Here is a 27,784-nt window from a genome sequence, read left to right on the forward strand (position 1 = left end):
TATCTTGTTGCTGTTTAGTTGCTAGTTCTTATTTTAAAAACGAATGATCTTTAGGTGCTTTTAAATTCTCACTCAGTATCAGCACACAGAGCAGTAGACTAGTCAACCGCTTCAAAGTGCTTGATCACGCTATGAGAAGCTATAGATAACCCTGACCCTTTGAAACAAATAGTGAGGACAGTGTTCATCTGAATGAAAGTTTAAACTACAGCGAATAAGGCAAGAACAAACACCCTGTGACTACAGTGTTGTATATGTCCCGACATATACTTGTGTCAAGCAGCATTAAACAGAGATAAACAGCAGGGCAAACATACTTCTGCTGATGCGTGCTTTTGAGGTTCCTCCGAGGCCTGCTATTGACGAGGCGCTATGTTAATTAATTTTTTTCACTTTTGAGGAGTTCATTAAAATAGCACACAGAAGTAGGGGGTAATTGACTAGCCTGGAGAATTATCTGACAGCTACTCAGGGCTCACACACACACACACACACACACACACACACACACACACACACACACACACACGCACACACACACACACATGCATGTGTGAATACTTGTAGCCACAGAAACAGCAAGCATAGCGGTATTAATATAGAGACTGTGTGTACAGTATGTGTGTGTAAGAGAGAATGAGGCTGAGAAAAGAGACAGAGAGAGAGAGAGAGAGAGAGAGAGAGAGAGAGAGAGAGAGAGAGAGAGAGAGAGAAAGTTAGGGGTAGGTGGTGATGAGGGCAGGAGGGTGCTTAGTCTGTGCAATGCGTGGGAGAGAAACTGAGAGAAGGAAACAGAGAAGGAAACTCAGAGAAACTTAAAAGGGGAATTTAGGAATCTTTGGAGATCTCTGTGTGTGAGTGTGTGAGTGTGTGTGTGTGTGTGTGTGTGTGTGTGTGTGTGTGTGTGTGGTTTAGATCGACGTTGATTTGGTTTATCCCAGTTCACTGCTTATGTGTATATTAAAGAAGTACCCTCACACAGGGGGATTACAACAGAAGGAAAATGCTCTGAACTTTGTTTCTTTCTTCACAAAGACAGGGATTATGTAGGATCAGAGTCAAATCATCAATTTCAGATTGTAGGTTGAAACCCAGTCATTAATTTAAACAGAATCAGCTGTGTACGAGGCTTAAAACTGGAAAAAGAAACAACTAACCTCTACAAAGGTGAGGTTGTAAAAGACAGTTTCAGGTCACAGGTCATAAACATGGCAAGACTGAGCACAGAAACAAGGTAGCAAAACTGCATCAGCAAAGTCTCACCCCAGGCAAAAGCAGACTGGAGTTGCTGCTAAGGCTACACTGGACGTGCTGCTAATGCTACTTTAAAAAAGACACAAATAAATAGGCAATGTTGAGGACTTTAGGTGCAGTGGTTGGCCAAGGAAACTGAAAGCAGTAGATGAAAACACATCATGCTTAATTCTCTTCAACATTGAAAGATGTCCAGAAACCAGTGGAACCAGGTACACCTATCTTATATCTGGAGAATTCTAGCCATAAGTGGTCTTCTTAGAACAATTGTTGCCAAAAAGCCAACGTGGAAACAAGGCTAAGAGACTAAACTATGCATGAAAACATAGGAACTGGGGTGCAGAAAAAATGGCAGCAAGTGCTCTGGACTGGTGAGCCAAAATCTGTAATATTTCGGTGTAGCAAAAAACAATTTGTTCTCTGAAGTGCTGAGAAAGCACTGAGCAACAGGCCGAAAAATACAGTGTGTGTGTGTATATATATATATATATATATATATATATATATATATATATATATATATATATATATATATATGCTTCAACAGCTGATCAAAAGGACAAATATGAGATATGTGAGTAAGTATATTTATAGTTGACAGAAATCTAGGAAGACGTAGCTATTCCAAACAGGTTGGTAAAAAAAATTACATACACAAGGTATATACATTTTATTAGTTTGCTTTTATTTTCACTTTTATTATCAGTTATGTGTCAATTTTCCTAAATCTCATGACGTGTGTTCTAAAGGTAATCTCAAACAAAATATTTTTACATGCATCTTAATTCATTTATTATTATTCAATTTCAGTTTCTGAATCTAAATACATTTATTGAAGAGGTTGGTTTGCTACTTGGGTCTCCAACGCCACATTACACTCTGCATAGTGACTTTGTACTGTATATGAACTGATTGCTATTTAGGATTCACATGCATCGAGTTTAGCATAAAAAAATTAGCAATAAAGTTTGCAAACCATATTAGATGACTGTACTCGAGATACACAAATACTAAAAGTTTAGACTAACCTAAAACCTAAAATGCTTGTGTGTGTGTGTGTGTGTGTGTGTGTGTGTGCTTGTGCTCTCACTCACCACATTGCTCTCATGAACCTCTGGGTTCATGGTCAGCTGCACTACGAACCACGTTGCGTTGCGCAGAATGAATGCCGTGATCAGATTCCAGTGGATGATATTCCTAAGGCAGCGGATGCTCCTGCACACACACACACACACACACACACACACACACACAAACAGAGAAAAAGCAGATTTGTTTACACTCAGGTTCTGTTAATGTGTAATTTTTGTGAACAGAAAACCTTTTAATGGGCTGCTTCTTAATGTACTCTAATGACTTATCTGTAGATCACATATGATTTATATAACCCAAATTAAAAACAAAAATTGGGACACTGTGCTGTACTGTTACCACTGTGGTGCATCACAGATTCTGTCCGTATACATCTGGGAACTGAGGAGACCAGTTGCTGAAGTTCTGGGAGAGGAATTGTTGTCCCATATGTGTCTGATACAGGATTCTATCTGCTCAACAGTTCTGGGTGTCCTTTGTTGTATTTTTAATTTAATCTTTTTTGAGTTGTGTTGCCATCGAATTCAAAATTACCAAAAGGATAAAAAGAAATTCTCTTTATTCCTGTTTAAACATTTTCTCTATGTTCTTTTGTGAATAAAATGTTTGTTTATGAGAAATGAAAATCAGTGAATTATTCACAACCTTTTTGGGGTTGTTGGGGTTGGGGTTGCACCGAAATGCGGTTGGGGATGCACCGAAATGAAAATTCTTGGCCGAAACCGCAAACCGAAAAAGAGGAAAGCAAGGCTGAAAACTGAAAACCGAAACATTTGTGCCAATTATTATTACCATTGCATTTATGGCTATGACTGTGTATTAACCTCACTAAAATCAAGGCATTTTAATTGCATAAATTAAAATTAAAGTTTCAAAGAATAAATCAATTACAAATTATGAAAATATTTATTTATAGCACATTGCAACAATGCACAGGATAAAATCAATTAAAATTCAAACTTAAATGTTTAACTTAAATGCACTCATGTGTACATTAAATAATAATGTACAGGCCCTCTGGCCTGCTGAAAGGTTGTAAAATGAAATATGTTCTTTCATAAAACAAAGTGCATTTAGAACAAGTGCAACTTGCTTTTCAAAAACGTCCACCACAGACGGAGTGCGCATGCTCGGAGGGGTTTTGCTTTTCTGTGCCGCGTTCCTCTCATATTCAGCATAGCGATCGGGATGTTTGGATTTCAGGTGATAAATTAAACCCGACGTGGAGAAAGTTTTTGCAGACGCACCCCCTCTTGAAATTTCGGCATTACATGTTTTGCAAATTGCTATCCGTAGGTCTTTCTCAGATATACTGAAATACGTCCACACCGCAGACATGTTGTTTTAGACATGCACGTGCGGGACGCGGTTTCTGTTTGCGTCATCACAACAAACTGTTTCGGCTGTGTTTTTTCGGTGATCAAAGTCTTTCGGGCGAAAACCGAAAATGCACTTTTGGGCCATTTTCGGCCGAAGATTTTCGGTGGCCGAATATTCGGTGCATCCCTAATATATATATATATTATACAATAATAATAAAAGCTCTAATATATTTAAGTGTAATATAACATACGTTTAGTTTTGCTTGACAAAATATTATGCTTTGTGCACCTATTACAACAGTGTTCTCTAGCACTTGTCCAATATATCACAATACTTGTTAAAACAACCCTGAATGCAGTACCATTTTTGTTGAATTATCTAATCTCAGCGTGATCAAGAAGTACACAGAATGGTTATTGATGTTTTGAAGCTCATAAGACATTTAAAACCTTACAGCACTGCCATTTTGGAATAAGCAACCTTAGTGTTTGGTGATTACTGACCACACAAACATACACACATACACACATGCATGGACACAGGGGCTTAGGAACCGTCCTCCATCTCCTTTCAATTGAACACCTCTGATGTTTTTTTTTTTCTACTTTATTTCAAAGGTGCACAGACACAATGGAAATTGGACCCATGTGGTGGTTAAAGATGTTTCTAGGCTATGGATGAATGCCTATTGTGTTTGTGTGTATTATGTGTTTTGGTTTGGAAAATAGTGGCTGACAGACATTATTTATTATAACTTCTATCTGGTGTCCATTCCCGAGTCAAGTACAGCATGCACTACACATGGCAGCTGTCAGTACAAAGAATTATAGGGGCATGGTTTTTTCATTTAGTTACTTTTCATGCTTTTGAGTTTAAATGACAGTACATATATCCAGGTCAAAATATAAAAAAGAGACAAAACTAGAACACATGTTCCAGTTATTTTGATTTGTATTTTTTTTAAAGACATCCTGCTGGGGGTTTTAAAGGTTAGCTTGCTCAAAACATATTGCTCAACCCGAAACCAAAGCTGAACACAAATCTGGTCAGAAACCCAAGACGGCCTTGGCGTATTTACTTCACTATATTCTGAAAGCTTCTCAAGGGTATATCTTTTTGTGTCTTCAGGGAGCTAGGAGAAATCTTTTGTTTTTGTTTGTGTAAATATTCAATCAGGGTGTTTTTCTCTGAAATGGATGAGTAGGTGTTCGCTGTTTGACCTGGTCATGCAGCCAAAAAGTTGACCATACTTTGATAAAACAAAACTCTTGTGCACAAAAATACACTTGCATATCTGTGTTAAAAAATGCTCTGTACAAATTATATAGTTAGGAGTTTTAGAGCTAATTAACATTGCATAAGATATTACCTTGACACCTGAATAATTCAACTTATATTTCAGTTTAGATTCTTAAGACTTGACTAGGACTTCAGCTCAATGACTTGAAATTTGAGTCTGATATGAGATTGGACTTTGTGAGACTGTTGGAAATTGGAAATGTTTCACTTGCTTTGGACTTGTAGGTTTGATTTGACTCAGGTTTCAGCTGGGTTGAGATTTGACTAGGACTTGAGACTTAGCTAAATCATTTAGCTCAGAAACTTGACTTTATCAACATTAGACTTGAATTTTGCCCCTGCCCTCTGAGACTTAAAACAAAACCTGGAAAACAGTCAGAAGTTGATTAGGATTTGTAGTTTAAAAAGTTGAATTTGGAGGTTTGACTTAAGATTTGAGATTTATGACTTGAGATTTAAGGTTTGTCTAGAGATTTGACTCTAGTCAAGTAGAAAATTTAAGTTGATTTTCAAGTTTTGAAAATTGATACGAGTTGAGTTCAGTTCAGAGACTTAAGGTTTGACTTTAATTCATGGTTCTGAACTTGAGACTTGATCAGGACTTGGAAATCAGATACCAAAGGTTTGACCTTGAAATATCTGCTTCAAAGAAACAAAAGATCACTTGTGGCTCAGAGACTTGTTTAGGAGTTTGAAGATTGCAATTCGACATAGACTTCAAAAACCTGAAAGTTGAATCCGATTTCGGCTCAGAGACTCAGATTTGTAACTCAAATATGTAAATTAGAAAGAACTAACAAGTGACTCTGGCTTCATCTCAAAGACATAAGACTGAAAACGAGTTGTGTAGGTCAGACAGTGAGATACCACCGAAATGAGAACAGCAGCAAGAAACAACGGAATGAAAGGAGATTGTTGACGCCTGCAAACCACAAACATTTGCAGCCGACTGATGATGATGATGAGGTCAGACAGCTTTTAATTCGACAGTATCTTGTCGAATGTGTTTATTTAATCATTTTCAAATTGCAGATAATCTGTTTATGCAATTGTCTTAATCAACATTAGCTACATTTACATTTAACCAAATATCATCCAGGGTGTGTGTTCTAGGGATACACTCTGGATCCTCAGTGATCCTGATGGGGATAAAGTGTTTACTGAAGATAAATGAATGAATACACCAAAACACTGGCATTCTGAAGAAATGCAATGACCAGATTAGCACTTTGCATACTGATATTGACACTCAGTGCTGTGCATAGTAATAAATCAGACATGTAGAGTGCAGGTATTCAGAAATATTGTCTTGCAAATAAACACTCTTTAACTGGAACACACCTTGCCAGCGTTTGAGTCATGTGCATATCTAGCATTTTTTTACACTCCCACTTTTCATATTCTGGATCCATCTCTGATGTCTAAGTCCCTGATGTGCTTTTATGCTTCACAAAGATTAATAGCACACACACAGATCTTGTCAACTGATCCCTTAGTTTCTGCCTCCCTCGCTCAAATACACCTACCCACCCACCCACACACACACACACACACACACACACACACACACACACACACACACACACACACACACACACATTTTTACCTTTGACAGTGAAAACAAAAAGAGCCCCTGTACAGGAGGATGATATGGTTTCTTTTACTCATATCATAAACCAAAGTAACACAATATAATTTCAAAATATGGAAATTATGGAATCTGGAAAAAATTGATGCATTTAAGTTATTTAATGTTGTTTTAACACTTCTATTAATGTCATACAGAGTGCTAAGTGCTGTTCTTGTTTTTTGATAGTGTGAGAGCTCAGCAGCATCAACAACAATTTGAGACAGACCAGATTTGATTACAAACTGAATCGAATATGGTAATGTCCATTATGCTACGACATATAGCTACCCGACAATTTAATTAAGGCCTGATATTGACCGTGTAAGGAAAATTACACTTAAACCCTATCTGGATGAGATTACATTTAAATGGGGTTTCTGGACTAATTTCCTATTTTACAGATACTCTGCAGTGAGATTGGCCAGGTGGATGTTTTTCCCAGGCCTCCTCTGAGAGAATTACAAGTAGAATCTGTGCCAAACTCAGCAGTCTTCTGATAAAACTAGTCCCATCCTAATGCAAATGTCTTCTATGCAGGTGACACCTCAGGCTGAAAAAAAAGATGTTTGACTTATACCATATATTTTTCTTTTAAATGAGAACTAATAGAATATAATATTAAGCTAGCAGGAGAAAAATCTGAATTATTCAAGCCATTATTCACTGCCCTTAAGACTCGGCATGTCGATCATGCTTGAAGATACATACATTGCAAAGCGAGAGTAAAGTGCACCATCGGCATAATTTTTGCAATAAATAAATCCTTGTCAATCAAGCATGCGTCCTGAAAACAGAACAAAATGTTAGCCATCTGTGTGTGAAATTGTGTTGTGAAGTTGACAATGTAAATTGCTTTAGAGGACCAAGTGTTTCTCTTGGACCGCAATCAGAAACACAAATGGATGTGGAGGAATGACTGCTGACGGTCTAAATCGAGACCTGTCACTTCTGTTTATGAGCCGTGGCTGTAAATGATAACATTGGCAAATTGCTTACTGTTGCGTTGACGAGACTGTACCGAGTGCTGACTCTAAATGCATACTTCATGGCACTCGTACAATGTCGATTATGGGTTTTTTTTGCTCTTTTCGTAGTAACACCATAAAAAAAAAAAAAAAAAACCCTATAAACTTTATTTAATGTTAATGATGTCTACTTATGAGAATTGACTTATGTCAATGAAAACAGATTTGGCTGCCATGAATCAGAAGCAGGCAAATGGAACTGTGAGCTTTTTAAAATTCCCACGTTAACAGGCAGAAGGTCAAAGAATCAAGCAAAAAAAGAACAGAAAAATAAAAAGATCAAAAACATGAGAGGCCGAGGTAAAAAAAAAAAAAAGAAGGAAATAAGATGATAATAGTTGCACACAGAAAGAAATTGGCAAATCTTGCAAAAGTGTGTGAGTAAGCAATTTAACTAGATAGAGTGATAAAACAGGAAGCAGGTGTGATAGAAGTCTGAGTGTGTGGATATTGCAAAATCTGGGCTGGATTTAGATCCAGGATGAGAAGCTGGATTAGAGATGCAACTTCACTTGCAATTCTTTCTTAGTACAGGTATAATTGTGAGTCATAGACAATCTCATTGTTATTTGTAAAAACGTAAATATACCACCTCTGGAAAAGAATCTTTATATTATATTTGATTTCATTGCCTAGTCCTCACTATAAACCTAAACAGTAAACCGACTTTCAAACAAACAAACTAACAAACAACAAAAATGTACTTAGTTTCTGTAACTGTCATCTTCAGCAGCATTGACATTAACATTAACTTGAGACTATTCTTAAGCCATGGCATATTCATACCAGTGGAATATGTTTTTGATAAAGTAAATTAAACAATTGTTTAGGTTGCTTGTGATATTCTTGGTTTCTTTCACAATGAACATGTAAATTGTCTGATTTCAAACTCTGTCATGCTTTTGGCTTCACCCAAGTGTCATTCTTGGTATTGATTTAGGCTTGGCTTGGTTTCACTTAGATCATCTCTAACAGAACCAGCATGTTGAAACCTATAAACCTAAATCAAGTTAAAGTGCATAAAAAGAAACAGCTGTATGCACCAGCTTTAAAGGAGAGCTATATATGGTATCCTCCAATCTGACATGTTGTTTTCTTTGTGCCGAACTTAGCTTGTTCAGTTAGAGGGACTTTGTTTCACACTGTGTTTCCAAGACATTAAAATCGATTGAGCTTTGCAACAGCACAAACATTTCTGATTCTAGTCAAATTTTTAAAAGAAATATGTGTGTTGATTGTGTGAGTATTGTATCTGTTCTATGTTTTCATGTAGTATAGAGCAACAGCAGTGGCTTGCAAAAGTATTTGAGCAGCGCATAACAGACACAAAAATACACATATTCTTCCTGTCAGTATTTACTGATTTTTTTTATTGCAAACTTGTGTTTTCTTACAATGAATGGAATTGTGTACAGTGCAGACATTATGCAGGCAATACCTCAATGAACACTATCTATACAGTGAAATATGGGGGTGGCAGCATCATGCTCTGGGGATGCATTTCATCCTTAGAACGTGGGATTCTTTTCAACATTGAAGCTAGAATAAATAGAGCAAAATGCAAAAGGATATTGCAAAAAAATACAAATAAATGCTTAAACCTGTTAAAACAACCAAAGCTTGTTGAAAGCATCAAAGCAGTGCTGGTGTAGTTTAAGGTGAATGTTTTTGCAGGACATTGTATAAACTAGTAACCGAGGCCAGCTAGCTGTGATACTGACATTAAGACAGACAGGAATCTCCATTTGTGGTTCCATAATCATGCAGTCTTTATAGTAGATATAGGTATAACAAATATGGCCACTGTCAAGTTCAAGACCAGGAGTTTTTGAGCTCAAACTTAGACCAGCCATAAGTCAAGATCAAAGCCAGAAAAAAATAGTAGAGTTATGTTTGACACATAAAATCATTTTAATAATGTTTTGGAGTGAAAATTTGTGCATTGTGCCAATGATTAGTCTATATTTTTGTTTTTAGAACAATTCATTATTTTGTGTAATGTGAAAAGAAAATGACAACTCTTTGGATAGGGTTTATTGAGGAGAATGGAGTGTACTGTAAATGTGTTTGGTCTATTCAGCATCTGCTGCTAGTACCGCTCAACAGTTTGGAAGAATTGCTCTGTTAAACATACTCAGACATAAAGATTGTTTAGAACCATGCTGCTGCTACAGAAGACTGAAATGGAAATTAGTGTAGCAAAGCTTGCAGTGACAAGGCCTCGGTAGGTGGAATATTTGGGACTGGTAGCTAAATGGTTAAAGCTCTGAGTTATTGATTAGCAGCTTGGGGGTTCAAGGCCCCAGCACTGCCAAGCTGCCACGGTTGTGCCTTTAAGCAAGGCCCTTAATCTTCTCAGCTCCAGGGGTTGCTTAATTATGGCTGACTCCACACTCTAACCTCAGTTTCCTAACAAGCTGGAAAATACATTTCGGAATTGTATATGTAACAAGTAAACGCCTCTTTCATTCTATTAAGAGTTTCAGTGCCAGCATTGAAAGAACCATTCAACCAACTCAATGACCATATTCCCTTAGTCCAATACTCAATACCAAGACAACCCCAAGGTAGAAAATCTCTCAGGACCAGAACTGTGTCCTCTAGCCCAAGCAAACAAAAATGCTGGGTTTGACAGCTCTTTCATTTAAACCACATACTATATAATTTGTAATTTGCCCCATTGTAAACTATACACTTTATTTGACAGTGTATGCAAAGTGTAAGTAGTAGTTTACACCTAGCCTTTTTTCGAAGGCATTTAAATATGCAGTTCATGATTTTTGCACCCAGGGGTTGCCCTAGTGGACACCAAATTTAGAAGGTGTTTCACTTTGTGTAATCACTTAACATGATTGCGCCAGGATGTGTGAACCTACAGTTAGGACTTGAAAGAATTCAACCCCTATTTTATGCATATACTTATTTCTATGACTATTGGTAGTGCTAATTTTCTTGGCTACAAAACAAGACTTCAAATATTTTTTCAGAAAATAAGATGATCTAAGATGCCAACTATATGTCCTGTTTTTAGACAAGGGGAGTTTATTCTGGCTAGAGTATTTATACTGAGTATGCACAACGCACATTGTTGCTCTCTCCAAAGCTCTGTAACATTTCTTCTCATTAAGAGCTTTGATTGGGTATTAAAGTCTCCTATAAATGCATCATGTCTGACCTATTCAACTGACCTCAGGCTTTTCCTTGCTTCCTCATTTCCCACTGCGACCATGCCGGAATATGATGTGTGATTGATGTTCACTACCACGAACAAAAACACATAGACTGTATATGTATTCTTTAATATGGAAGAGCTATGTAATTTATTGGCATATATAGATCAAGCCGATCAAGCCATAGGAAATCAATTTCAAATTTATGTGAGATAATTTCTATGTTAAAATGCACTTTATGGGCAGGTAGTCTCAGATCAATGGATATAAATAACTGGAAGTGATGAGGTGCCAGAAAAAGGATTAGGAAGTGCAGCTGAAGTTAATGGGGATTTGCTGAAAACATTGTGAATTTTAGGATTTTTTTTGTTAAGTGCTTATGATCTGATCCTCGGAGTGTTCTGAAATCATATAAACAGACATTGCATAGTAATAAAGCTCAAACTGACAATATTTTGCACTGAGTCCTGCCTCTTGTTGTCATGGCAATCATTATTAGAATTAATAATTTCATAATTTAATAGAATTATCGAATTGTCACTGCGATCATTGCAGTCTCTGGGCATAGCTGATGAGCAGAACTCCAAGTTATTAAGTTCAAATTAGATTTTATTCTTGATTTCTTCTTTGAAATGATATTTCAGGTTTATGTTTTCCTCCTCTAACTAACAAAGAACGCAAAGCGAGAACAAAATGTTGTATTACATATTCAGGCAGCATATATACAGACACATACAGCACTTCTGCTCTGTTTCTCCTGCTTCTTCATCTGGTGTTACTGTATCTGTCCTTGCATTTCACTTTCTGCTGCAGTGAATGATCCGAATATTTAATCCCCAGCTTTCACCGTTGTTCCAGGAAATTATCGGTCATGCAGATTTGACCTAAGAACTGCTGCTGTAGTCACAAAGATGGTAACAAATTGAGTCTCTTATTGATAACTGTGATATATATGCTTTTTTGTGTTTACATCTTTTGCTTTTATTACATTTTCACTCGCTATCATGTTCCGTTCCTGGTTTGTTGTCCTAGTTGTTCTGTGTTTAGTTATTTATTGGTGTGTATACAATGTTTACATTGTTGTTGCATACCTGTATTTTAATAAAAGTTTTTGGATTTGCTCTGTATTTGTGAATTTGCTTCCTCAGACTATTCTGTGCTTATCCTAAAACCCCTTCATTTATGGAATACCCATACTAAAAACTTTTTTCAATATGATAATTAGTGTTTGTCTTAAACTTTTAACACCTGGATTATAGAACAATTATTTATTATCTATTTTATTGTTTCCGTAATATTTGTTGCAATGTCTATAAGCCCTATACAATGCATAGTGAACCTATGTTATGCATGGAACACAATTACAGTCTTAACAATCAATCACAACACTTTTCCTCGTTCAATGAATGCAGATATTTAACTTGGAGGGGAAAAAAAAAACGTATTAGCTCTAACTCGTAGCTCTAACCCCCCGTTTGGGGTCACAATAACAGATCATCGACCTGTCTATTTAATTTTGCACAGGTATTGTGATTTATACCAGTCCTGTCGCAATCCTCCTTTATTCAATTTTAAATCACAAACCTGTCGTAAAAAGGATTTCACGGCATGCCATTCTGTGTATGGTTATACATGTGACAGAAGTCAAAGTACAAATGCTAATAAGTCCAAGACAACTCTGAATCAATACAGAAAACACCTTAAGACCAAATTACATTTCTCAATTCATAATTGAATCAATGACTTTGAAGCTATAAGGCAGGAACCGTTGATGCTGTCCACATGAATCTAATGACTAAAAAAAAAATGCCACAAGCAACAGTAAGTGTCCCTGAGCCAGCAATCCTCATAGGGGCATTTCATGAGCATTTTAGATTCCTAATAGTGGTACACTGGCAAGGATATCTAGAAAGTTGAGCTCTTATAGCCCATAAGCTCTCCCAGTGGAAATGTGCCTGCACTGAAATCCTGTTGACACCACTAAAAGCATTAATACCAAACTATTAACCTGAATGCCCACCATGTCACAAAGTTGCCATGATAATCAATTTCCATCCCCAAGTAAAGTGGTGATTAATTGCATGTAATATTGTGTAAAACCGAGTCAGGCCTAAGTTAAATGGTATGAATGACAGAATATTACTGTATTTTTTGTACTCTATAAAATAATGTGCTTTAGAATTTTAAACTTTAATTACTTTCTGGTTTTGGCAGTGGATAACAAATGAAACAAAAAGCTGCCTTTGTTATTTATGTGTGTTTTCTGTCAGATGAGCTGCTGAAATGTTGATGTTGGCGCTGAGAGTAAAGTCAAAGCCTGTACACACATCGCTGTGTTTCAGCTGTCACTTTGGCATTGGCAGATCCCGCTTTGCTAGCAGCCGGCTAAACTAACCCAAACTTGCTTATGCATCTGTTCTGATGGAGTAAATATGAACAAAATGTAAATTTAACTTTATAATATAATCTAAGTGAGGAATGATGGACAATGTGTGCTTTCATTTACATTTATGGCATTTGAAACATGCCCTTGTTGACTGCCCTTGTTTAAGGACCCAGCAGTGGCAGTTTAATGGTGGTGAGATTTGAACTCATAACCTTCTGATCAGAAGGCCAACCTCGTTCCACTGAGCTAGTCCTCTACTTTCATTTATACCATTGAGATCACTTTATCCAGTGTGATTTACAGTTATCATATTTATACAACTGAGCAGTTGAGGGTTAAGGGCCTTGCTCAAGGGGCCCAGCAGTGTTGGCTTGTTGCTGCTGGGACTTGAACACACAACTTTCCAAGCCAAAGCCTGATGTCTTAACCACAAAGCAATCACTTCCACTACTTTTTTTATGTATTACAAAATAAATATCATTAATTATGGACAAAAGTATTTGTACAACCAACTCTTCCAGCCATATGTGGTCCTTTCCCAAACTGTAACTGCAAAAGGTTGGAGGCGCACACTTGTAAGGGGTGTCTTTGTATGTGGCAGCATTACATTTTCCCTTCACTTGAACAAGGAACCAAAACCTGTTCCAGCCCTGCGATGCCCCTGTGCAAAACAAAAACTATCTGAATCTCGTTTTTCTGAGTCTCATTTAGAATCCCCTGGCTGATTGGCTGCAGCAGTGTGAACATAGGTCTTTGCTGAGCCAGAACAACAACCCAAGAATAAATTATATAAATGAAGATACAATTTATATGGGTTGGAGCTCTGACCTCAGTTATAATGCACTGACTTCCCCCTAGGCCTCCGTGCCCTACATCAGTACCATGACTTTACTAACTCCTTTTTGTCTGAATTAGCACAAATCTTCACAAGGACACTCCAAAACCATCTTCCAAGAAGAAGGGAGGTTATTATAACAGAAAAATGGGGATTAAAAGTGGAATGGGATGTTTAAAAAGCACAGGTGAATCTCATGGTCAGGTGTCATCAAACCTTTTTCTCCATTGTGAATAGGAACACCTTCATTAAAAAAAAGAGCAGACAAGTGAAAGAAACAGCTAAACTTAAAAAGTATGTAAAAAAAAAGTAGGTGTCCACAAACCTTTGCTCATATAGTATGTTTTACCATGTTCTGGAGTGGCCATGCAACAAGGTGACATCACTTACATGACTGACACTCGAGAAAAAAGCAAAATAAAGGTTAAATAAAAATATCAAGAATTAGGTTTTTTTTTTAAAAATCCTGATATAAACATCAGCTTATCTGTATGTATAGGGATTAGTTTAGTAGCCTGTAAGTCCATTGGGGAGACATTTAAGGGTGTTAACATGTGCAAATACACTATATAGCCAAATGTTTTTGTCCACCCGATCACACCTATTTAAGGGTCTTCCGCAAATTGTTGCCACAATGTTGAAGCACACAGTTGTATAAGATCAGTTTGTATGCTGTAGCATTATAGTTTCTCTTCACTGGGGCTTGGGAGTCCAAACCTATGTAACCTGTGCATGTGCACATGACGCTCGAGAACTTGGTTTGTAATTGTTGATGTAGAAGAAATTGAGTGTCCCTCTCAACCCCCAATGAATTTCGGGATGAACTGGAACAACTACTGCACTCCAGTTCTCCTCATATACTGTAGCATCAGTACCTGATCTCCATATAGCCTTGCTACAAATTCTATTGGAAAGAGTACAAATTATTCTAGTAGAAAAGGAGTACTAAATCTGAAATGAAATGCTTGACAAGGGCATATGGGATGGGAACTATGGCCCTATATAGTGTAGATATTCTGTGTATTTGACAATTAGGCTAGAAAAAAACCTCCTGACCACTAATGAAATGATTCAGCAGTTTTTAGTCAACACCTGTATTCTTGTGTCCTCCTCAAGTGCTTCCTAAACCCAGAAGCATTTGTCTGCATTAACATGAGTTATTTAGTGCTGTCAGCCGTTGGTTCCAGACCTCAACATTATTACTCAAGATTCATTGCTGCGGTGTTCTGATTTGTCTCGACTAAAGCACTGTCCTTCCTTTCGCGAATAATCTGTTCCAAAAAATAAATAAATAAATAAATAACACCCAGCCTTTATTATAAGCTTAATCGACACCCCGTTGTTTATGCAGAAAAAAAGAAGATGCATGACGGTGACACAAAACTGGCCTGTAAAGAGATGCACGGATGCACAAGAGTGTGTTAGGACAGTTCGGTTAGTGTGCTCAGCAGGAGGCCTGATTTACAGCATCCCCTGTGCTTTGAGCAGCATTGGAGCACTCACAAAAGACAGCATCTCGCTACGCAAATGAATCGCAGATGTCCTGGTAGCACCTCATCCCGAGGCTTTGTGGGAGATAGAGGTCCGAGTCCATGTGGCGCTGGGCAGGAAGCTGGCAGAGTTCCAGAACCTCACGCAGTGACCATGTGCTCTGAGATCTGCTGCCTCTCTCCCCCTGCTGCACCTATGTACGTCAGCAAGGTTCCGAAATAGCAGGACAGAGGACCTCCTCGTATCGGACACAGACAGCGATAAAACGACAATATTAACCTTTATTAACCTTTTGAGAATCTCTGATTTACTGACCTTAAGGTGAACCTTCTTGCTAGCATTAGCATTTTTTATACAATGAGTAAAGCAGCTGAAGAAACATTGCCAACAGCTGCTATATTCTTCTTCAAGTTTTTTTACTAAAAAGAGCAAAAGTCCAAACAATGCTTGTTCACTGCTATTTATACAAATTTGTATAATTTATACAAGTCTGATGCAAAAAAGAAATAAAATCACACTCAATTGTAGTTCTTAAACTTCTTTTTTTCTTTTTTTTTTTTTTACTTATGTTCAATGTTTATTGACTGAAACCTGACATCAGTGCTCATGTTAATGCTCTTCATTTAATGGAGGTGTTGATATAAAGTATATTGACAAAACTTTGTTCACACCTGACCATAAGATTCATCTGTGCTTTTTTACATTTAGTCCCCATTTACTGCTATAATAAACTCCACAGATGCAAGTGTATTAATTAAGTCAGGTACTAATAGGTGGGTGAGGAGGCCTGTAGTGCAGTCAGCATTCTAACTGATCCCAAATATGTTCAGTAGGGTTGAGGACAGCACGCTATATCAGGCCACTCAAGATCCATGTTCATATCAAGGCAAGTCAAGAAGCTTTTATTGTCATTTTAACCATATATAGTACACAGTAAAATGAAACAACGTTTCTCCAGGACCCTGGGGCTACATAAAACAAGAGCTTCATGAGAGCAACATCACACAACATAGAGCTGCATACAGAACACTGAGCTAAGGATTAAAATGTAAGTTGTCCTAGCCGCATAAAGTGCATCGTGTGAAACCTATTAGTTTCTACATATAAATGTTTTTATTATCATTATTATTACTACTTTGCTTTTTATTATTAGATACTTTATATCTTATTTCTATATTTATTGTTATCTCTTGTTTTTTTTATTTATATTTTGGTATTCTTGTTACTTTGTATATATTTTTGGGTTATTTTTTCTACATATTTTTTGGATAAAAAAAAGCTATTTAGAAGTTGTAGCTGGAACATGACAAATTATTTTTATATCACTTATTCCAGTATGATGTCAATTCAGCATAATACGAAATGTTACTGAAGAGATGACTACGTTTTATTTAATCTTTTCATCGAAAACACAGAAGTAAAAGGTTATAAACTTTCTTCACTTTCAAATGTGAACCATTTTTTATGCTTAACATGAACACTCAGTTTTTTTATTCAGTACTGATTTCCTAAAAGTCTCTATTACCCTAACACAAATGTCTTTTATTATTTATACTTCTGAAAAAAAAAAAACATCCACTTTTGACTCTGAGCTCGAGTGCTGCTCTTGCATTACTTGGGTCAATCAGCACCTTGTATAAAAGTTACCCAATAAGGGTTTCTGTGTATGTCTGCATGATTGCAGAATGCATTCTGGCATGAATAAAAATCACTGCAAAAACGCTGAGGTCAGTTAATCTCCGGATTAGTTCCACTTGATTAATCTGGGCCAGAAATCTCATCTCATTTGGTGTTGAATGATTAACCCCACGCATTCTACAGCTAATGGCTTAAAGCCACGGCATCAGGATTTTGGAAAACAAAGGTCAAGAACCAGTCCATCATGATTCCACACTCAGGGCTCTATCCTTAATCCGTTTCTGTCAGAGTTTCTTTTACTAAGATGAGTGATTCTCATCTGCAGTTACAGTATTTGTCTGTGTTTGAGGTTCTGACCCATGTTGAGTTGTGGAGTTTGGTACAGAGCTCAGAAAGCTGGTACAGAAATTAAGAGACATGGGGTAAAGAGGCACGTGTTCAATTTAAATAATACAGTATATACAGTATCTCTTAAAAGTGAGTACACCCCTCACATTTCAGCAACCAATATTGAATTGACCACTAGATGTTTAACATGCACCTCATAGTAAAGACTTTGAGGATTTGAGGATTTGAGAATTAGAATTGTTGCTCTCCACAATTGTTGCTCTCTTCCCTGGTGGTCTAGTGGTTAGGATGCGGCGCTCTCACCGCTGCGGCCCGGGTTCGATCCCCGGTGAGTGAACCAACCCCAGCCATTAGGGTTGCACAAGCCTTAGTGCCGGTCCCAAGCCCGGATAAATGGGGAGGGTTGCGTTAGGAAGGGCATCCAGCGTAAAAAACGTGCCAAATCAAACATGCGGATGGTCCGCTGTGGCGACCCCTAATGGGAGAAGCCGAAAGAAAATAGCAGTAGCTCTCCACAAAGAGGGCCTAGACTATAAGAAAATCTGTAACTACATGAAACCGAGTTACAGTACAGTGGCCAGGGTCATACAAAGGTTTTCCAAGATGGGTTCCACTCGGAACAGACCTCCGATCATTGAAGTTAAGTCCTCGTGCAAGTCCTCGATCCCAGCAACAACCTTTGCAGCTCTGGTGAATTTTATGCCCAACTAACTAGATTTGAACACATTTTTTGGCAATTGAGAAGGCTTGCTCAAGGGCCAACTTAGAATAAAAACCATAAGATAACAATCCTTAACATCTATGACAATGTTTAAAAAGATATAGTAGAATTATTTAGCTCTATGATAAACATGTAATATGCTTTTTTATCATAATTTGAATATTACATGCAGTAAGATTAAAGCGAAATCCTGAGTAAAATGTGGGATTTATTTTTAGATTGTGGCGGTCAAAAAGTGCTAAAGTGAACTGGCTGAGGAAGTTTATGAAATTTCTGCACGCTTGAAGTGAGGGGGAATCGAGGCTGGGCAAATGCTAGTGTTCCTGCTCTGAGAATGAAAGCTAACCTCAAACAGCCTCAGGTCAAAGCTGCAGTGACAAGGAGCTGTCTACATCCCGTCTTCCGTTTCCTGGCTTGTGACAAGCGGGTCGGTTAACGTTACACCCGAGGTGGCTGCTGATGTGGTGTGAAAGAAAACAGGCGCGAAATACGTGACAAAATGACGTGCGCACTGGGCAAAATATGAAGCAAATGTCATTAAATTTTTTATTTTGATGCATTATGTTAACCCATGTTAAAGTTATATGAAGATGACGAACAAGGACAGTTTAATATTTGACCGCATACACATTAGACTATAATTGGTACAAAGAAAAAACTTATCTCCAGCACTGTTTGGAATAGTGCATGTGCACTGGCCTGCTATCAGATGAATTCTGGACTGATGGTTCTACTTGCTACGAGGGTGGGATATAAAGTGGTGGGGGATAGACTGGCAGATAGACCGCCAGCCAACCAGCCAGCCAGCCAGCCAGCCAGCCAGATTAGATAGATAGATAGATAGATAGATAGATAGATAGATAGATAGATAGATAGATAGATAGATAGATAGATAGATAGAGAGACGGATAGATAGAGAGACGGATAGATTGACAGATAAACCGACAGAATGATAGACTTACAGACTTTGACTCCAGTAAATTTGCTACCTTTAAACCTTCACTTAAGAAAAACTACCGTTAAATGTACTTAAGTATCCAAAGTACTATGGTTTATTATGTCCACAATGTCCTATAATTACTTTTGTCACAAGACTCTTTGCTTTATCAACTCAGTTTATGTTAAAAGACTCTAATGTTACTCTTAGCACACCGATCTATTAATAGAATGATACTAATGAGTCAAACACTGATTGATATCTATTCAAATTATCATTAACTCAAAACCTTGTTTTTAATTACTTCAATAAAATCTAATAAGGCCGAATAAGTGCGAATAAGGCCACAGGTGTTGTAGCAGGTTCGAGTCAGGAGTTTCTTCCATCATTTCTTCCTCTCAAAATGTTCTGCTTGCTGTCAAACTGATGCTGAACTGTATGTTGGTGATAAGTAGATACCACCAAGCACTAATAAAAACAAGTTTAAAACAGAGCGTGTGCTCGACCCTGATTGGTGGATTGCTGCGTGCTTGCGCAGTTAAGTTTTGATCCACTGATAAATAAAAAGGAACGACTGATTTCACAAAATGTAGTTGAGTAAAAAGTCATTTGACTTTGAAATGTAAGTAGTGAAGTTAAAGTCTCCCCAAATGGAAATCAGTAAAGTACAGATATGTGAAAAATCTACACGAAGCAGTACAGTAACAAATTATATTTACTTTGTTACTCTCCACCTCTGTGCTTATCCTGCACAGAGTTCCAGGCTTTACCAAGAAACATGGGAACTAAATCAGGGGGAGTGGTATCATATTTCATTATCATAATAAAAGCCAGAAACTGTATTCCTTACTCGTAGCAAGCCTAATTTTTCTGAAATTTCTGTAGAGAACACGCAAAACAGCACTGCCAAATTCTCTCATCATTATGATTCGCTTGTTCTAGATCTCTTATACAATACCAGTCCTGATTTCATCATTTTAATCCCTGTTCAATTGAGTAATTAACATGCAGCGGAATTCACTCTCAGATCTCTTGCAGTGAACCTGCATAGTAATCCCCACGCTGCTACTTGTAACACATGTTCAGAGGTAACAATTGATATTTTAACACCCCAAACATCTCGTTTGAACCGCGCTAATCTTGTGTGCGATGCCTGAAATTGGAAGACACTTCGTTGAAAAACAAAATCACACAGCGTTATGTTGCAGGACTGAAACTCACGTCAAAATGTTCATTTGACAAGGTTTTGAACTCACCTCAGCCTCATGAAGAGAATGAAGGCAACCAGCAAGGCACCGAGAGAGATGCAGTGGCCAAGGTAGTTTATAATCACTGCAATTTGGTAGTGCAGCTTGCTCTTTTTCTAAACAGAAAGAATAATATATATATATATAAATAAATAAACATTTTTGATATATAGATATATAAATAATAGATTTCTCACAATGTAGACTCATACAGTCAGATGCAAAAAAAACCAAAACCCTAGAAGGCTTGAAAAACAGTACAGGAAAAATCATACAGTTATATCTGAATTAATGCTTAACATAATTATGAATTATGTAAATAATATTAATTAATCATTTTTAAATAATGATCGGTTACTACCTGAAGTAACGCAGAGTTAACCATGACTACGATGTGAGTCTTTTGTATTCATGTGCAAATAAAACCTTAAATTCATGCTGGTACAAGTGAACTGTGCTCATTAATATGTAGAGGCAGACTACATAGAAAATATATATAAAACAATTCAAATAATGTTTAAAAAAACTTACAACAAGGCATTTACAAACAGTCTATCATTTTCTGAACATATTCTCATTATTAACTTTTTCACCCTTTGCCTTTCCCTCGAGTCACTGCACTGTTCCTTTCATGCCACTTTCTGAAGCACACTGTCTTGCATTAACACATTTAATGTTTTCCATTTTCTTGTGTGTAGTTGTATTGGTATTTTTACATTTTTTATTCGATTACATTTGCACAATTAAAATGCAATTCTCTTCGCAGTTGTGCCTTCCTTTCAAAAACATGACACATGCCCCGGACACTGCACTGATTTCTGCTCTTAAGTGGGTAAGGAGAAAAAAATATTCGTTAAAATACACATGGATTTGTCGTTTTAATTTCTTGGGACAACACAGAAGTTCCCAGCAAAATACACAGATCTCTCTGATCAAAAGTTAACGGCGATACATTATAATGTACCGTCATTTCCGGACTATAAAGCGCACCCATATATAAGCCGCACCCACTGAATTTTACAAATATTTTTATTTTTAACATAAATAAGCCGCACCTGTCTATAAGCCGCATATATATATATATATATATATATATATATATATATATATATATATATATATATATATACACTATATACAATATATACACTAATGTACTTTACACAGGCTTTAACGAAAGACACGTTACACACGGTGTAACGTGTGAAATATGTTGCGCTTCCTTTAGGAGCATAGCGGTATTTTGGGAATAGCATGCCACTGCATTTTCCCGGTATTACTGCATGTGTTCAAGACAAGGAATATGTCCTTATTATTTTCTGCTGCTCATTTCTAAGTTTCTTTGACTAACTTGTAACGCTGTTGCCAAAAAAAATTAAAAAGCACGAGTTTTGGAAACCTGTCTGTGCTTATATGATTTCTGTTGCAACTGGAGTTAGCAAGCTCTCCCTTCACCCAGACTCAACGCGTTACAACGGCTTGTATCTAAACAGTAGCCGACCAAGGAAGTCATTGTTCACTGTCTTCCTCCTTCCTTTCACAACTATTTCTCTCGGGAGTTTATCTTTTGGCATCGTCGTGCGTTTAAAAAAAAACGTTTTTTTCTCCCGAAGCCGTGCAGCTCAGAACACAGGTGAAGTGCGTTTTTTCGTTTCCGTTTTTGTCGCTCGTGTCGCTCAGTTTTTTGGCTTGAAGTTTGTGAAACCGGGAAAAACCCAGGAAAAAATGCAAAAAATTTGCCGCTTCGTTGTTTAAGCTGCGGGATTCAAAACGTGGGAAAAAAGTAGCGGCTTATAGTCCGAAAAATACAGTATATATAAATGATGTATTATTTACATTTTATGGCAATTTGGCAGATGCCCTTATCCAAAATGTTTTACAAACGTGCAAGAGAGGGTTAAGGGCCTTGCTCAAAAGCCTAGCTGTGGCGGGATTTGAACTTGTGACCTTTCAAGCCAAAGTCCAACACCTTAACCACTGAACTACCACCTATTCTAACTGTGCCAGCTCTGAAATAAACAAACACTGTCACACTGTAGGTAATGTGACATACAGTAAAGTACATGAAGCTCCTCCATGGTATTATTTATTGGAAGTGCATGTTGAAAGTATCGCCAAGGACTTGCACAAACATTACAGAATGAATCTCCAGTGTCATCCAGTTTGATTTTTGCCCCTGATTCCGTTGGAATTAGATAACCAAAGATTCATGCTAGCAGTCATTTCATCTGATGATGAAACATTTCTTGGAAATAAAAAATAAAACAGAATTTTTTTAATGAAAGTAGCATTTAGAAAGCATTACTAAAGTACTGTAATGTTTATAATGGCTTTAATATTACAGATGCTTTATGAATATGCACAGGTCAGGAGTTACAGAGGTTATGCAGTCCATTACATGTATAAAGTAGTCCTCTATAATTTTATCCATTGTTTAACAGCCTATATCATTTTCAAAGTGTAAAGCTTTCTGACACTACAGAGGGGTTGCTGTTGCCTGATTGGTTAAAAAAAAGTCAGAATCACGAGAAATAAAGTCAGAATCGTGCAATTAGCCAAACTCTTTTAATATGGCGGTATTAAAATGTCATAACCAGAGGTCTACTGAATGTTCACAGCCTCACATCAGATAAAACTATCCTCTGATTATTTGGCCTAAAATGCTTTTGTGGGTGCATATTTTGCACCCCCTAAAAAAGAACTCGCTTATCGTCTGCCCTGTGGCCCTGTGCAAATGACGTGCTCGCATCAGAAGGAGCATATTGTCGATCACGTAACGAGCAGGTTTGCCTGTGCGTGTGGGGGATGCAGGGGCCAGGACTCCCATCTATGCGCTGCTTGGCTGTGAACTCCTGCTGCACATACACGTCACCTGTTTCCTGTGGCTCTCATTAAATCGGTAGACACTGAGGTGGACCCTGCTGGTGTTTTTTGAGCGTGTGTGTATATGTGTGTGAGTGAATGGAGGGGTGCCTTTAATCCAAAAAACTTGTGTTGTATTGTGTGGTAAGTCACAAAGTTGTCATTAGGTTGAAAATGTGCTGCACTGTTCAGCTCGAACTGGAGAAAACATGCAGTGAAAGTATCTGAAAACAGAGTTACACTTACAGATTGTGAGTCACACCCTTAGTAGGAACACAATTAAGATCTTCCCAGGAAGGCTCGGAGAATATGCCAACTTAAATATGCCTTTGATCAATATCATAGTATCATGTGGGAATTTTTGTTTGAGAAAAATCACTCTTTTTATTGCCAGCAGGCCTCAAAGAGCAAGTGATGGAAATTACACTTATCAGAGAAAGAGATGTCCTGCATCAAATCCATGCAAATGCTCGATATGTCCTTTCATCTTACAGACAGCTGCCTAGGGCAAAGATAAAATGTGTGGGTGAATCACTCGAACACTGGCAGAATCCTGCTGTGTAAAAGAAGAGAACTTATACACATGCAACGCTTGAATGAAGCAGTAGAGAATTAAAGGGACAATAAATACACAAGGTTGTCAGTATAAAACATGACACTGAAAAACAGGGAGCTTGTGGACGTGTTGTTGCACTCGCTAACAAACAAGCTCTGATGCCTAGCAGACTTCTGCTATTGCTTCTGCTTAATCGAAAGAATAGACCTTATTAAGCCTCGGTTGCACATTCATACAGTTAAGTAATCAGCCAATTATGTGACAGCAGCGCAACGCACAAATTCATGCAACAAGAGTGTCGGTTAATATTCACATAAATGATCAGAATAAAGAATAATTGAGAAATCTAGGACTTTATCATGGCAGGGTTGATGGTTCCAGATGGGCTGGACTGAGCATTTCTGAATTGGAAATTTAGAGTTTGCACAGGGTGTTGTAAAAAAAGTTTTGTGTGAGGAAACGCCTGGTTAAAAATTAAAAGGAAATAGCCAGTTTGGTTCAAGATACCAGGAAGCATATAGTAATTTAGATGATCACTCTTTACAGTCACGATGAGCAGAAAAGCACCTCACAAAACATGAAACCTTGCATTGACTGGGCTTAAACAGCAGAAAACCACATCTGGTTCCACCTCTATCATCCAAGAACAGGAAAATTGTCACGAACCCCCCCAAACGGAACAGAAAAGAAATCAACTGGTCTTTTTCCAGTCTTTCCATCTCTCCACTTTTAATGAGTCGGTATGTTTAGGATGTTAAAACCCTAGGAAAAATCACATTTCCTCCATTCTGATAATTGATGTGAACATTAACCCAAGCTCTTGATTTGTACCTTCATGGTTTTTTGGCTTTGCAATTAGACGACATGATTGGCTGATCTGAAAACTAGATGCGCAGGTATAATATGTCCCTGTTAAAGATACATTGAGTGTATATCAAAAGTATAAACAAAAGATTGTGGACACTTGACTATATGATTTGTATTTGTATTTGTATTTTGAACATCTCATTCCACATATTGTCTCCCTTACTTGTTACAATAATCTTGACTCTAATGGGAAGTTGTTCCACTAGATTTTGTAGTATGCTTGTGGACATTTGTGCTCATGTAGCCACAAAAAAATACTGAAGCCAAGTACGGGTGCAGTTGAGGTGAGGAGGATGGGGTGCAGTCAGCGTTCCAATTCACCCCAAATAGGGTTCAGATGAGATCTCTAAAGTATGCAACTCAAGATCTTTCACTAAAACCCATGTAAACTATATATTTTTTTATCTAATAGCATACCTTACACCTAATGTACGTGCATTATTTGGAGACATGGGTATGACTTCATGAGAAATCTAAACAAAATAGGGTTATTGCAGCTCTTTCACCCGCACCTGCGGTCGCACTTAATCCAGCATTGCATTAGCAACATGTCACTTTAGGGAATGACTAGATGTCACTGGCCACATTGTCCCTGCTTTTTGCCTTACCATCATCCTTGAGGGCATCAACCTTAACACGTGTGAAAGTGCTTTTTTGTGTTTTTGGACAGCTCATGGGACTGGCAAAGACAAAATCTTTGTGAAGAAGAAGTGCCAAAACTGCTTTTAGGGTTTCTTTAAGCAGATATATTTGTTTGATTATATATATATATATATATATATATATTTTTTTTTTTTTATCTATTTATTTTTTGTTCAAGAATAAAATACCACAATACATGCTGTTTCAGGAAAATAATCAATTGCTAGCCTTCCCCATCCATCCTGTCACCACCCTCATATTTTCTATTAACAGCACATCCTGAATTGATTTATTCCCTTTATATCATGGTCTGTCTGAAAACTCGATTCTGATTGGCCGTTGAACACAATTAGTGTGAGAGTTATTGTATACTTTTTGTAAACAAATGACATTCCTGAAAACAGACTTTTATGTATTATTTAACTTAGACGGTGAACGTGGTAATTGTGATAAATGCGCCAAGGCACAATAGGAATCTGATGAACTGGAAAAGAGAAATTTAAAATGAGATAAATAATGAAAAATAGCAGAAGGTGCTAACACCAAGAACTTCATTAGAAGAAATGTAGAAGAAACAGAGACAGCCCACTGTCAGCACACACTTTGAGTTGGTCTCCTAAGCCCCATTACTAACATACAATGTGAGGAACATGTGGGACCCAAATAAACTTGCCCACACCAGGCCAAAAGAGTCCTATTAGCTGTTACAGTTAGAAATGTGTACACGGGAGACTTCTTCCAAAAATACCAAATAAACATTCTCTCAGAGAAAACATACGGATTTTTGACTACTGCAGAACCTACACCTCTTGAGCAATCAGACTTAAATTTTTCAGAGTTCTCACTATCAATGAAAAATAGAATTAAAAGCATAATAACACACATGCCAAAAGTTTCTCATCTGCTTTGTTATTTGCGCAACTGGATCAGGAGCGCTGCTTTGACATACAGCAGTAAAACAGTATTTGGATAAAACATGTTGAAATAGCTCTTACACTAAATTTGGATGCCAGAAAACATTTAAACAGCTGAAGTCAGTAAATTATTAAAATTTGGGTTTTTTTTCACAGGGGTTTTCCTGATAAAAGAATGGCATTTCACCACAAACACTATCTGTGAAACATTTTCTTGGCTACAGTAAGTGTAAAGAATGTTCAGATTTCTGATTTCTGATACGTTTTTTCACTGACAAGGTGCCAGTTCAGGTGCTGGAGCAAAAAAACAAAAAAACACATGCCAAAAGTTTCCACCAATTTCACTAAGACAATCAATATTCTTCTATTCGAAGTTAAATCCTTAAACGCCCTTACACACAAAAGGAATCGACTTGATACAGATTTTTTTGTTTAAGTGCATTGAGTATAAATCGGTTCCTACAAGTTAAACAAAAATGCAGATTTCATTTTTAAAACAGTGCCCAATTTAATGTCAGATTTTCTGATTATGTAAAAGTAATAACTGCATACATTATTACTTTAAACTGGATAGAAATAAATAAGCCAATCCATATGTCATCTTATGTCAATAATATAAGTACGTTAGGGTTAAATTCATTTTATTCTTGGTAAAATCCCAGCTTGTTAGTAAGTTATGATCAGAGCACGGGGGCAGACAGTGGGTTGAGGGTCTTATTTGATAGTGTAACATCAGCATGTGAAAAGATTGCTAGGATCCAATTTCAAAGGAAGAGGTATTTCAGTGATAAAGACAGTAAACTTGTGATCAGAAGGACATGAGGTCAAATCCCAGCACCACCAAGCTGCAACTGAGCCCCTGAGCAAGGCCCTTAATGTTCAACTGCTCGGTTTTACAAATGAAATACCCATAAGTCTCTCTGGATAAAGGTGTCTGCCAAATGCCGTAAATGTAAATGTAGTAAATGGTTGCTGAGATGCTGCCCGATGCAAAGTGGAGTTGTCACCATCCCAATTTTTCCATTAACAGCACATCCTGAGGTGGTTTATTCCCCTATTATAACTCACGATCTGTCTGAATCCTCAATTCTGACTGAGTGAATCAATAAATAAATGCAATGCCTTATAAACAACCATACCCATACTAACATACAGCTTAGCAGTGTCAAGGGGAACTTGAAATGTTCTGATTAGTAGCCCAGAGACAGAGACATCTTCTCATCCAGTTTGAGGCTTTTAAGCTCAGGAGATTGAATTCCTCTCTCTTAATGAGATATAAAACTTGCTTATCTCGCATGCTCACTCTTGTGCCTCTGTGCTATAAGCGAATGTCAGATCTCAGTAGTAACATTTGCCTCAGTTCACCTGTATAATATGTTTGTTTGAGTTTGTTGTTCTGAAACCTGGAACTACTTAAGTATTTACCGCCATTGCTGTGAAACAAATAAGTTGCTATCAGTAGCCACATAAAGACGTAGACAATTTTGTTGGTATTCCTCCATAAAAAAACTCCCAATTTATTTCTAAAATAACTTGAATTGGACAAA

General features: G+C 37.3%; 1 protein-coding gene across 1 annotated transcript in view; it reads right to left on the bottom strand.

Annotated features, from left to right (window-relative positions):
* crhr1 (corticotropin releasing hormone receptor 1) overlaps positions 1-27,784 on the bottom strand; it is a 132,078-nt gene that overhangs the window by 23,646 nt on the left and 80,648 nt on the right. The window contains exons 6-7 of the mRNA XM_046866691.1: positions 20,406-20,512; positions 2,349-2,469 (exon numbers count right to left, since the gene is read on the bottom strand). Of these exons, the coding sequence (XP_046722647.1) occupies positions 2,349-2,469; positions 20,406-20,512 (228 nt within the window). The remainder of the gene's footprint in view (positions 1-2,348; positions 2,470-20,405; positions 20,513-27,784) is intronic.

Source organism: Silurus meridionalis, chromosome 14 (genome assembly GCF_014805685.1).
Source record: "Silurus meridionalis isolate SWU-2019-XX chromosome 14, ASM1480568v1, whole genome shotgun sequence".
NCBI lineage: Eukaryota > Metazoa > Chordata > Actinopteri > Siluriformes > Siluridae > Silurus > Silurus meridionalis.